The 14,401-nt window shown below is 37.6% G+C and overlaps 1 protein-coding gene across 1 annotated transcript; it reads left to right on the top strand.

Annotated features, from left to right (window-relative positions):
- Window positions 1-4,979: 4,979 nt before the first annotated feature.
- LOC127869659 (M-phase inducer phosphatase 1-like) lies at window positions 4,980-12,378 on the top strand. The gene is made up of 7 exons (XM_052412317.1): window positions 4,980-4,984; window positions 5,115-5,250; window positions 5,464-6,114; window positions 6,325-6,431; window positions 9,465-9,486; window positions 10,159-10,308; window positions 12,232-12,378. The coding sequence occupies exons 1-7, from the start codon at window positions 4,980-4,982 to the stop codon at window positions 12,376-12,378; spliced, it is 1,218 nt and encodes a 405-aa protein (XP_052268277.1).
- Window positions 12,379-14,401: the final 2,023 nt, after the last annotated feature.

Here is a 14,401-nt window from a genome sequence, read left to right as displayed (position 1 = left end):
GACGGACGAAAGAACGGACGGACGAACGGACGCACAAACGGACGGACAAACGGACGAACGAACGCAGGAACGGACGGACAAAGGAACGAACGGACGGACGAAGGAAGGAACGAAGTAACGGACGAACACATGCCAGAACGAGGGAACGCACAGACGGACGCACGAAGGAACGAACGACAGGCGTATGAACAAATTGACGAACGAACGGACGGACGAACGAAAGAATGGACGGACGAAAGAAGGCACGGACTAACGAACGTACGGACGCATGGACGTACGAAAGAATGAACGGACGGACAGATAGACGACCGAATGAACGGACACACGAACGAAAGAAGGGACAGACGGACGAAAGAACGGACTAACGAACGAAAGAAGGGACGGACGGACGAAGGAACGAATGCATTGACGAACGAAGGAACGGACGGACGCACGAACAAACGAACAGACGAGTTCCCCATCCAGATCAGCACTTTAGGCGACCGCGACCTCAGAAGTGCTAGCACCATTGGTTTGATTTGTGACTGCTCCAGCCCCTGGCCTGGCACTGACTTCGTCGATTTAAGTCACAGCGGAACCTAACCTGCCGTACTCTACAAAGCACTACAGAAAGAGGAAGCTGGAGGCTGAGCAGGCAGGGGAGTTCCGGAGACAGTACAACAAGATGTGAGTTCAAGCCAGAAGTGCATGTGCCCATTGCACCAGTACCAACAATGCGATTTGTGAATGCTCCAGCCCCTAGCTTGGCACTGACATCGTCGATTTCAGTCACAGCGGTACCTAACCTGTCGTACTCTACAAAGCACTACAGGAAGAGGAAGCTGGAGGCTGAGCAGACAGGGGAGTTCCGGAGACCGTACAACAAGATGCTGCCATACCGCAGCTGTAATAAACGTTTCGAGGACAGGAAATTTGTGGTCTCTAATTCCTCGGAAACTTCTGAAAAGTGGAAAGATTCCCTTACGTTGATTGACTATGGAAAGAAGAAGACTTAAAAAAGATAAACATAAATAGCTGGACATGCATCACATTTAAGAATATCTGGACTCAGATGCACTTTGTTTTGGACTATAAAAAACAACAAAACTAATATCAACTAAAGTAACAATAAAAACCCATCATCTTAATGCTGCCTAGCTTTTATTGAGCAGTACAAAGTGATTTATTCATTTGTGTTTTGCTTATATAAAAGCTAGAAGGTCCCAAGCCCTTATGGTACATGTCATAAGTAAATTGACATCTGCCTTAAAAAGCAGAGAGGGAATGAATTGTGTTTAATAAACATGTATTTACTTAACGCATTTTTATTGGAAACTAACATATTGTCACGTGTAAGGACAAAGATTTAAACAAACAATAGCTCATAACACAAACATGATGTAAACGAATTATTTTTAGAAGCTTTGTGTACATTTTGGTCGATTTGGGGTAGATTTGGGTAGTTGAATAGGAAGGCAGCACGCGTTGATTGTTGAAAATGTTAAGTACGGCAACAAACAAATAAACATTTGAAACATGTTGGATCTAAAGAACTGTAACATATACTACAACGATAACATTTATGACCAAAATAAATTGGGTACCATAGTCGCCAGAACAGTAATTAATTAGTAAGTGGTGTGTAACCTATATTTATATTTGGAAATTACATTATACATTCTACAATCGTGATACATCGGCTCTCTCGGATTCCTCCGTAAGATTGATTTATGAAATAAATCGTCTGCTGATCCAGAGTGATACATTCTATACATAGATGGTGACGTCACTACGTTATTGTCAGACCGGTGTGACACAATGATTACATATTCTAACACGGCACGTGACTTGTTTTCTATAGACAAAGAAGGAAATCAAGCGTGGGTTATTCTGCAATAACTTATGGGCGGAGCTTATACACTGAAAGCACGCGCTGTAGCTAAACAAAACATGCCGATACATTTTCCACCAGCGTAATAATCCGGTATTTTATGAATGAAAGTCACGTGACAAAATACTACGCTATGAACAGAAATGCGTAAACTTGACCCAATTTCCCACGGTGTTCGTCTGCTGCTTCGATACTGAAATGGCTGAAGTTCGAATCGGAGTTGTTGTCTTGTAGATTCAACACTCTTGCGTTAATTTAAAGAGTACAATGAAAACATGTTAGTTTACGCAAGTTGTTGTTCTTAGTTAACCAAACGTGAGAAATGAAATGGTTTTTTTCCATCCAGTTTGGCTGTTATTGAGGGCGGAGATCTGATCGACAGAACAGCCGAAAGCTATTTTTATGGGCGGAGCTTCACATAAAATAGTATGCAAGAAAAATAAGATACATTCTATAAATCTTTAGTAAAAATCGTGTTAGAATCGAAATAATTCGTGTACATTATAGTTTGTGGTCGAATAACTCACGGCCGGAAGTTTAGATGCGTGGTTTCAAATCACTCGTGCTTCGCACTCATGATTTAATCCCTACGCATCTAAACTTCCGGCCGTGGGTTATTCGACAACAAACTATAACGTACACGAATTATTTCTTAAATATATTGTCACGAGTAATGATGAAGCATAAAACAAAACAATAATGCCCATCACACAAACATGATGTTAAATATATATTTTAAACAATATTTATGTGTATTTGGGTACATTTCGGTTTCCTCATTATTATTATTTTTAAGATCTCCAGGCGTTCTATTTTTTTACATCTTCGTGAATAGTTAATGGCGTTTCTAACACTCCGATAATTCCTTTTGTGTTCTTATCATTGGTGCTGTATTGTGAAATGTTACATGTTGAGATGGAAATTATATTAAAGACAACTAAAAAATATTCAAAGCGTTTTCATGTAATACATAATTTCAACTGAAGTAAATAATAACATGATGGAACAAGATTTATAAATCAAATAACGTGTATGCATTTCAATAAATTTCAACAATATAACAAAGGTATCTCACAATATCAACAATAAACATTTAAATATGTGTCAAGAAACATTTTATAATAACAGTTTGTTCCTAATTCTCCTACTATTGTATACGTAACGCATATATCCAATGCAATTTCGGTAATGCCATTGCGCTTTCGGTATCCCGATACCGAAAGCGCGCGCTTTCGGTAAATCTAGTAACCCGAAAATAATGAGGTTTCTGAAATTGTCACCTAGATTATTAGTTCGTAATAAAGTTATACTTATATTAACATAAAGTGACAATTCTTTAGTTACAACAAATTACAGTAAGCTTCAATTAAAATATTCGCCGATTCGCCGTTTTGCAAGACGTTGTTTCATTGGTCAGTTTGATTTAGCTCTTATCAAACTCTTTGGGTCAGACAAAGTATCACCGCAGTTACAAATATATCACCGCAGTGATAAATTTATTACCGCAGTGACAAAATTGTCACCGCGGTGATAATTTTGTCACCGCGGTGATGTCTATGTTTAGCTGTTGGCGTATATGTACTCTTGACCCAAAAGGTACGTCATATAAATCGTCAGGGAAGACATAATAGACTATCGATAAACAATGATAAATAGCATTGCTTTCACGATGAGAAAACAAACACGACCGAAAAAGTGTAGTGTCATGATAGCAGGAAAATCGTTTAATATATCTCAACAAATGTTTGCCGTTTTCGGTCAGCCCGTCTGAAAATCGTTCCCGAAAGTCTGAAAAGGCTTCATAAATTTGCCTGATTGCTATTAACAACACAATTTGGCTTCAATTTTTTTATCGAAAAGCATTGTGCTTAAATGTTCAATTTACGAGACGCGGTGTGATTTTAAAGACCCGCGTCATGTGAAAATGGGACTTATGCTATTTGCGACTAGCGTTGCTATAGCAAAGCCTGTGCATCTCGCATACTGGCCATAAGATACATGCTGAGACCATGGAGCCTTGATTGATTTTATAACGGACAGCATAGCTCCGGACCTAATTGCGCGGTCTGGGCTTGAGGTACCCTGTCCGAAACACAATAAGACCCATTTTCGCATGACGCGGAAATGACAGTGTGATTCGAACGTGATGAAAGTGCGTGTTATTCAAATATTAACATATCATATATTTCGATTGAGAAGAAATGAACTTATTAAATGCCGTGTGAGGACAAATATATGCTCTCCCGTTGAATAATATTTATCTACGAACGCTATTGTGTGATTTGAATATACGTGCACTTAATAAAACACGTTTCATTCGGTGAATATGCGACTAACAAGATTTTCTAACTGTATTTCACTGTTATGATGTTCGCCGAATATCTTGTTTACGATATTATTTGATTTCTATGCAAAATATGTCATAAATAATAAAAAATAAAGATAGCTTAATTTATTCAGAAAACTAAAAAACAACTGGAACGAGAATTAATATTTAAGGAATTAAGCATATTCAAAATAAAACAACATTTACATACTAATTATTTACTTAGGTGCATTTTCTATATGTATGAAACTAAGTTTTTACTTCTGATTTAAGATAAAGGTGACATGTTTATCTTTCATTCTTTAAATCTATCCTGATACAAGATAAATATTGACATGACCAACAATGTGAAGATCCCCATCTTATATTTTGTCGTATAAACATCTAGATGCATGTTCGTTTTGTTACGGTTTAGCTACATCGGAGTAAAAGCAGTATTGTTGCTCACATGCCCGTGGGTGACAATGCCGTGATTTTAGTCTATGTAAGTGAAATCGAGAAAACCTTTTGTCCAAGTGTGAGAGCCAATTAAACAGCCCCATTATTTCTATTATTATCTCCGTTAATTGAGACACTGTAGCTTGTGATATATTAGCGTCTCAAGAATTGTTCAATTACTCGATAATTTACATGGACAATATCCTTAATTAGTATAAGTACCCGACATATATAGCAGCGTTGAAGAAGTGTCCATCAATCACTCGGCATCTGCAGTTTTGATTATACAACTAAAACATACGAAAATATTGTCAAGTGCCGGGGTTTTTCTTATACAAAATGAAAATGAGGTATGCATATCGACAAGAGTATACAAATAAATATCTTAAATGTATCAAAAATACAGATAATAAAAATATAAATTAATACTAAAAATAATAATAATGAATTAATAATAATGCTAATATTTCTGTGTTTCAGAATGAGATTGTTCGATGACGTCACGTGTGATGAGATCTCGCACGAGGATCTCGAATGCGTGATGACCCCTGCCAGCAAGGCGTGCAACGACTCACATGACATGGCGTTTAAGTGCACCCCAGATGCGCCAAACTCGGTAAAAAGTACATGTATTATACATGTACATTCATTATTATTGAACACAAATAGTGTACGTTGATTTCATTTCAAATGTTTGGGCTTTGTTTTTGTTTTAATTATTGTCATGTACACAAGAAGTTGCTTCAACTTTTTTTATATGCCATTTATCGCATTTTTTGTTTTACTTTCTCGTCGGAATTTTTTTTTCATCAACCTTTTATAATTTCAGATGGATATTTTTCGCAAAAGTCTGTCACCAAGGGTTTCAGCAAATGCCGTGCGTAAGAGTTTGTTTTCGGGCAAACGTTCTGCGGGGGCGGACGTTAACAGTTCGCCGATCCAAGCATTGAAGAAAGCGAGAGATTGTAGCGAAACCGGTAACCAAGCACTTCCGACATCTCTTAAAAATCTCTTTAACAACATCGAGCAAGCAATTGAAACGCTCGAGATAGACGACAAGGTCGCAGACGGATCACGTGATTACGCATTGCCCACAATTCCTGGTCGTCATCAGGATTTAAGGTCGATATCACCGGAAGTGATGGCAGATGTTGTAGGTGGACGCTACACTCACGTGTTCAGTGACGTCACGATTGTCGACTGCCGCTACCCGTACGAGTTTGAAGGCGGTCACATAAAAGGGGCGGTCAATCTCTTCACCAAAGATGACGTCAATGCTCTTCTTGATAAGCCTTTAAATGGAGACAAACGTCACGTGCTCATTTTTCATTGCGAATTCTCGTCTGAGAGGGGACCTAAGATGTACCGTTTCCTGCGTAGTCAGGACCGCGAACTAAACAAGAATCAGTACCCAGCCCTTCTGTTCCCCGAGGTGTACCTGCTCCATGGTGGATACATGGCATTCTTCAACAAATTTAAGGTAAAAATCTATGTAAATTTCCTCTGTCAAAGTATTTATCACCTTACTGTTTTAATTATTTGTTAATGAACTAGTAGATTTTTCAGTTATATTCTAATGTTTCTGAGATTCCTCTTGTGATTTTACGAATTACAAAACCATATGTATTTGCCAAGAAAATGATACATTAAAAGCATAAGCCTTACCACTCCATTTTGTATTGTATTTTAGAATTTGTGTGATCCGGTTTCTTACAAGCCTATGCTGCACGAAGATCATTCCGCGGATCTTCGTCACTTCCGGGTCAAGTCTAAATCATGGACCGCGGGAGAAAAGCAGCATGTACCTGGCAGACGACACAGGAGTCGCCTGAGTCGTCATCTGAGTTTCGTTGATAAGCATCCGTCGTGAACAAAAAAAGCGGACGATGTTGCACTGCAACGCTATTCTTCGTTCAGAAAATTGTGACGTCCTCGTTGGATGACGTCGTCCACATGCATTTCCCATGATGCAGACGACATCAATGTCGATGGTCGCGTGATAAAGGTTACATCGGAAATGACATAGTCGGCATGAGTAGAAAGCCTTGAGTCTGTGTAGACAGCAGAAAGAAACGATTGTAGACCACGACACTGAGGAGCAAACGACACAGGGCTTGATCTGCGCCAGAGTTCCGCACTGTTGTTCTGTACCGGCGTTACGTGTTGAATTCATGTTGTTTGCAATCTTCCACCATAGTTTGCGTTCAGTCAATTCATATACATGTAACAGTCGTTCAAGAGATTTTGCGTATTAATAATGAATGTATTTAGATTGCACGTACATTTTCTTTTATAATGAAAAATATACGTTAATAAAAAAATTCGTTGACTTCCTATTCTTCTGCGTAGCTTTTTTTACCCAGCTTTTGTCATTAAATGATCTTTATCTATAAAGAGGAAATTTTTCGCCAGTAGACCCGAATGAATACATTCGAAAATTCCATTAGCTGATTTGAAAGAAATCCCTTAAAATCATTGGCCACATCACCGCGTCTGTGTTCAGCGTATAGGATATCATAGTGTTAGGTGTAGGGCATTGAGGACTACGCATTGCATGTTCGTGCGACACATATACAAACATTTCGGCCCAGTTACAACTACGCATTTAAATCTATCTTGCAGAATGCTAGGGTCAATAAATTCTCATGGTTAGACATAATGGACTACCGATAAACGCTGATAAGAGAGCATTGCTTTTAAGTAATAAAATAAGGCGAGTTTTAGGGAAGAAAATAAGCGAAAAATATCAGTAAATTACACTTATTTGCATAGTGAGAACTCAACCACTACCGAAATAGTATGGTGCAATGATAAGAGGAAAATCTTTTAATTATCTAATCACAAATGTGTGCCGTACGCGGCCAGTCTGTCTGGAAATCGTTTCAGAAAGCATGAATAAGCTGTCAAAATTTTCCAGTTTTCTATTTAAAAAAACACAGTTAGACTTCAATTTTCTATCAAAAAGTATTGTGGTCTGACGTTTCTTTTACAAGACGTAATAAGATTTTTAAAGAACCGCGTCATACGAAATAAGACCACGAAACCTGGGTGATTTTATAGCGAACAGCGTAGCTCCTGACCAGACTGGGATTGAGATCCCCTGGCCGAAACGCCATAAGTCCCGGTTCCGAATTACGTGGTTCTTAAAGTGTGACTTGAATGTGTCGAAAGACAACTGCGTCTAAACAAAATATTTACATACCATGTAATCCGATGGCGAAGGAATAAACTCAAACAATCCCATGTGATGAAACTAATTATGTGATATCCCGTAGTATATTTTTTATTTACGAACACAATTGTGTTGTTTGAATATTCGTACACTTAATAAAACATACTTATGTGGTGGATATGCGACTTAAAAATGGACAACAAGAACAACAATTAAACTTAGTTTTCAATGTATTATTTAGAAACATAAATTATGTACCTTTATTTTAAAATCGGGATACACGCCGAATATCTTGAAAACATATTTATTGTTTGACATAATTCGCGGCAATGTCAATGTCAAGGTGTTGTGACAAACTTTAAGAACGCCGAGCTTGCGCTGTGACAACACTGTCCGGATGACTGGCCCATTAAATATGTCATTTTTACCCTCAAGGGCCACAACTCAGCTAATGTCGGAAAAAAAGGCATGTTAATTTGCGGATGATTTATTTTTAAAGATGCAGGTATTTGGTATATTGTTATATATTGATTTATATACATGCTCATCTCTGAAAGTTGGGGTCATTAAATAAGCATTGCGTTTCGACAGATCAAAATTATCACTAAATGCAGGCACATCAACCAAGTACCTGAGTGTTTATGTCCCCCAGTCTATACTGGTGTACATATTGTTTGCCCTGTCTGTTTGTGTGTTGGTTTGTTTGCGTCAAACATTAACATTTGCCATAACTTGAAATATTGAAGATAGCAACTTTATATTTGGCATGCATGTGTATCTCATGGAGTTGCACATTTTTAGTGGTAAAAGGTCAAGGCCATCCTTCAATGTGAAAGTCAAATATATTGGGGGGGAGGGGGATAAAGTGTTTCACAAACACGCCTTGTTGTTCCTAAAGTCGTCTGTGTTCTTGTTCTTTACCATCAAAATTCTAACATTTCTTCGAATCTATTCATAAACCATAATGTGTATAGAACGCAAGCAAAATCGATGATCATATTTAATAATCTATACGATTGAAAATTGTGTCTCTTTAAAAAAAATATATGTCAGGTATTATCTAAATACCGGTAAGTCGAAACACAGGTGGGTAGCGTGTGGCTATGATATTAATTAGTGAAAACATCATTTTCAATGATAAATAATCATATTATAACGAAAAATTAACTTTTCTGAAAAAAAATTATTTCACTATCAAATATATATATAACAAGGTATGCAACTCAAAATCACCCCAAAACGGGGTGCATCGCTTTGTACAGCCATATCTTCATCAATTGTGCAGCGATTTTCACGATCTCGGTCTTATTCAACGCAGAAATGAATTTCCTTTCTGGAAATGTATATGTCTTGCAATATTTTTACAAATGCTGGGTCAACTTTTAAGAAATAACACGATACACAACACGCATGACCCAGTTGACAGTGATCATGCTGTATTTATGAATGAAATCTCCAGTTGTAAAGACACACCTCCGCATTGGACCAATGAAATCACTCGTATGTTTAAAATGTCAGTTAGTTGAAATGTATGTAAACAAAGGTTTCAAACGGCGCTGGACAGTTAGTCTTGATGCAGAATGTAACGACATGAACGGTAATAATGTTTTTTCATACGTTTTATTGAATTATGGTATCGAACTGCATGAACTTTGTAGGGAAGTTGCCCTTTACTCCGTGAAGATTTCAGTCTAAAAGACAGCATGATCACTGTCAACTGGGTCATGCGAGTTGTGTATCGTGTTATTTCTTAAAAGTTGACCCAGCATTTGTAAAAATATTGCAAGACATATACATTTCCAGAAAGGAAATTCATTTCTGCGTTGAATAAGACCGAGATCGTGAAAATCGCTGCACAATTGATGAAGATATGGCTGTACAAAGCGATGCACCCCGTTTTGGGGTGATTTTGAGTTGCATACCTTGTTATATATATATTTGATAGTGAAATATTTTTTTTTTCAGAAAAGTTAATTTTTCGTTATAATATGATTATTTATCATTCAAAATGATGTTTTCACTAATTAATATCATAGCCACACGCTACCCACCTGTGAGTCGAAAGTGTGAAAAACCAATGTAAAACAACACACACAAAGAACAACTGTAGAAACAAAGGCAAAGTGTCAATTCAGTTTACCATTCGAATATTTGGAAGTATAAGATGCATTTAATCATTATCGAATAAGAATGTTTTAAAACGCTGGTTTGACCAACGTAAAAGATAAACCTATCTGTTCGAGGGAAATAAAAGTCTTGCAAAATCTACGATTTGCAACAAAATATTTGAGTTTATGAATTATATCAAGATACATTTACGCATGAACGTTAACGGTAGAAATCTTTATTAAGGTGGATATAGTTGTGGAAGAGCTCACGTTCGTGTTTCACGTGTTACTCAATTATGACTCTGCAGTTCATGATCTGTTCCACTTTGCTCCGCCCAGCTCTGAATCCAGCCTGCTAATCCGCCAGCAGCTACTCGGCCTTACTTGGCGATCGGTTTAGGATGATGCCAAGCTTGCCATTTTTCGGCAGGGGGACGAACAGAGACTGGGTCTAATTCTTGGGCCACTTTTTCTCCTTCCAGATCTTCTGGAAATAGTGTCGTAATTGCTGCAGTTGTTGCACCTCCTCCGTCCTTAATCAGCTCGGAATGGCCGTTGTCAAATTCCAACCAAACATACGCACTGCCCCCCCCCCCCCACCACCACCACTTTCTAAAGTATGGACGGAGTTTCGTCGTCCGCTTATGGTCTGGGATCGATCTTAATGAGACTGAAATGGTTGAAGCCTTAATGAGACTGAAATGGTTGAAGCGAGTAGTTATAGAGTTCGCTGCAGTATTCAGTCCAGTTCCCTGTCTGCAAGTGTTTAACATTGAGCCACATACATAAACTTATACTCATTACTTTTTTAATAACTCAATACTCAATTGCAACATTAATATATAATTGAGAGTTATACTCCCTATGTGTTATCATATATTGTCTTTTTTCCTTTCCTTTTCATATAATTGCATGTACGCATGCAACTTCACTTTACATTTGAGAGCTGTTAAATCAGGCTCTGGCATCCCTATTAATTAATTTTCATAGATATAATTATATCTCTCCAACGATTAGATCTTTTTGTGTGGCATTTAGTTTAAACCTTAAATATACACATAATAATGGTACTTGACTATGTATGTAAATATATTGTGGCAATGTTCAACCACTTTGTGATCTGGAAAACCCTCAAGTATTATTATTTTGTTACTCAAACATATTACACATCTGTGTATCCCTTTTTCTATAAGAGTTATATTAAAATAATCCTATTTGGATTCTAACATTTAAAACACAGATCACAAAGTCTAAAGACTCCAACAAACCATTGCAGTATATACTGAACAGTGGGTCTGGTAATGATGATGCCACATACAACAGCATGTGTTTCTCACCATCTTTACTTATAAAAATTGGGCTATTCTTTCTCTCTCTCCTCCTTAAAAAACAAAACAAACAATAACATACAATAACAACATCATATTAATAATAATAATTAATAATAAGTACAGTAACATAATATAAACATAGTAATCTATAACTATAAAACAACTCCAAGTTCTTTTGGATTAATTCATCCTTTTCTTTCATTTATATTTTTTGCATATAAACTATTATTGTTTACTTTTTGTTAAAGTGCAACGTCGGCCGTGGGAAAATTCTATTTATAAACGAATTGACCTACTTGCAATCCTATTTAATAAGAAATTTCGGCCAATCAGCGCCATCGTTTTAAAAGTGCATCAACCAATAAAAACGCCGCTTTTTAACAGCGTTAGGCCCATCCACTGTAAAGTACTGCGTCTTTTTAACGTTTCTTATAAAGGTAAGATATTTTTTAACCAATAGATTTTTATTAAGGCACCGCACCAACACTGCAAAGTTTTCTATTTATATCAATGGTACAGCCCAGTAAAATCGGGCTGTCCATTTTATGGCCGTTTTCGACCTTTTTATGCAGAGTTTTATGTTAAGCAGTGCGCTCGGGCAATGGTTTTTAACCGAAGTCCCGAGGGTAAACAATCCCATTAGTCAGTCAATTCAGTCCAGCTGTTTAGGACTGCTACACTCTCGGTCAGGAGGTTCTTGTCAGCGTCTGCCAAAACACTAACTGGTCTTTGTGAGGGTATTGAGGGTGCTGTAGGTCTTCTTACTGCTGCTCGTAGTCATCTCTTTGTCCACTTTGATACATCGACTTAAAATTTGCCTTTTTTATCGTCTTCCTCCATTAACTTTAAATATGTTAAAACAGTTCCTCGAGTGTTTTCATTTAGATATACATGCCACGCAAGTAAAACCAACGGTCTTACCGAGTGACGCTCCCGGAGTCCAAAAATCACACAGAACTTCAAGATGCGATCTGTGCTGTCTCTAGCAACGCCATGCTAACGTCAGGCGCCCTGCCCTGCAGTCGCATCGCCATAACGCGGCGATTATGTTGAGAATGGTTGCGGATCGGCTTTTTTACAGCGCGCTGTGGAGACGCTGTAGCAACGGTGCGAAATCTTCTGGAGAGCCGTGAACGCGCTATGGATTCGCCGAATCGAAGCTGTACGAACGTTTTACAATTCGTCACAGCGTAAGGGCTGGGCTCTTTTGAAGCTGGGCTCCAAAGAAGTATGTTACTATGACGAATCGGACACCAGCTTATCCTCATGGTTTTACAATCATATGCCTCATTCTACTGGCAGCAAACATATACAATAGATGCCTTTTTATACGACATAGCGACCTTGTCTTCCGTGCCACCATCCCTCGCATTGTCGTGATGATGAAGCTGCGAATGCAGCTGTCACATTCTTACGTCATAACTTGTTATATTTAATATGCAGATTTTATTAAGCACCGTCAGCGCGCCGTGACCACGTAGCAACTTCTTGCGCACGTTGAGGACTATTAAACGCTATACATGGACATCGCTATAGTGATCATCAAAAGAACGCGATACGGCAGTTCTGATGCTGTTGTGTGTGTCATAGAATACTATTTTTCTATTTTTCGTCGTGCCTATTTAAGCTTTTCACCTGAAATGACCTTTACATTACGCATGCAGACCCGAATGAATACTTTCGATCGAACATTTCATTTTCTTATTCGAGAGAAATCCCCCAGAACTTTGGCCACATCACTGCATCGGTAGACAGCGTGTATGATGTAACACTGTTCAGTATAAGGAATTCCGGACAACTCTCTGCATGTCCATACGACACATAAACACACATTTTGTCCAGTAACAATTACGCGTTAAAATCCATGTCGTAGAATTTCAGGTTCAGAACTCGGTCACTAAATCGTCAGGGAAGACATAATGGACTATCGATAAACAATGATAACATTGTATTGCTTTCACGATGAGAAAACTAACACTGCCGAAATAGTGTAGTGTCATGATAGCAGGTTAATCGTTAAATATATCTCCACAAATGTTTGCCGTACTCGGTAAGCCCGTTTGGAAATCATTCCTAAAAGTCTAAAAATGCATCAGAAATTTGCCTGATTGCTATTAATTACACAATTTCGCTTCAATTTTTCTATCAAAAAGCACTGTGCTTAAATGTTCAATTTACGAGACGCGGTGTGATTTTAAAAACACGCGTCATGTGAAAATGGGTGTTATGAAAAGCCTGCGCATCTCGCATTCTGGCGAGAAGCTACCTGGTGAGACCATGCCTTGATTGATTTTATAACGGACAGCGTAGCTCCTGACCAAATTGCACATTTTGGGGTTGAGGTTCCCTGTCAGAAACACAATAGGACCCATTTTCGCATGACGCGGCTATGGCAGTGTGATTTGAATGTGATGAAAGAAAAGTGCGTGTTATTCAAATATTAACATACCATATATTTCGATTGCGAAGAAATGAACTCATCAAAGGCCTTGTGAGGACACATATGATGTGCTCTCCCGTTAATAATATTTATCTACGAACACTATTGTGTGGTTTGAATATACGTGCACCTAATAACACAAGTTTCATGCGGTGAATATGCGACTAACAAGTGTCAAAAAACAACAACACAGTATAACATTTTTTTCTATATAACTATTAAGAACGAAAATTTTCTAACTTTATTTCACTGTAATGATGTACGCCGAATATCTTTTTGTAAGATATAATTTGTTTTTTATGCACACTATGTCATAAATAATGAAAAATAACGATAGCTTAATTTATTCTGAAAACTTAAAAAAAAAACTGGAACGAGTATTTATATTTAAGGAATTATAAAGCATATTCAAAATAAAACAACACTTTTACATACGAATGATTTATTTAAGTGAATTTTCAATATGAATAAAACTAAGTTTTTACTTCTGATTTAAGATAAAGGTGAAATGTTTATCTTTCATTCTTTAAATCTATTCTTTTTCAATATAAATATTGACATGACCAACAATGTAAAAATCACCATCAAATATTTTGCCAGATAAACATCTAGATGCATGTTCGTTTTGTTACGATTTATATCAATGGAAAGCTACATCGGAGTAAAAGCAGTATTGTTTCTTACATGCCCGTGGGTGACAATGCCGTGATTTTAGT

Source organism: Dreissena polymorpha, chromosome 2 (genome assembly GCF_020536995.1).
Source record: "Dreissena polymorpha isolate Duluth1 chromosome 2, UMN_Dpol_1.0, whole genome shotgun sequence".
Taxonomy (NCBI): Eukaryota; Metazoa; Mollusca; class Bivalvia; order Myida; family Dreissenidae; genus Dreissena; species Dreissena polymorpha.
This window is presented reverse-complemented; position numbering and strand designations above follow the sequence as displayed.

Coding starts and splice junctions, on each gene's coding strand:
- LOC127869659 (XM_052412317.1), top strand. Junction 9,487..10,158: donor AAGTTGCCCTTTACTCCGTG/AAGATTTCAGTC, acceptor ATCTTTATTAAG/GTGGATATAGTTGTGGAAGA. Junction 10,309..12,231: donor TCGGCCTTACTTGGCGATCG/GTTTAGGATGAT, acceptor TGCTGTCTCTAG/CAACGCCATGCTAACGTCAG.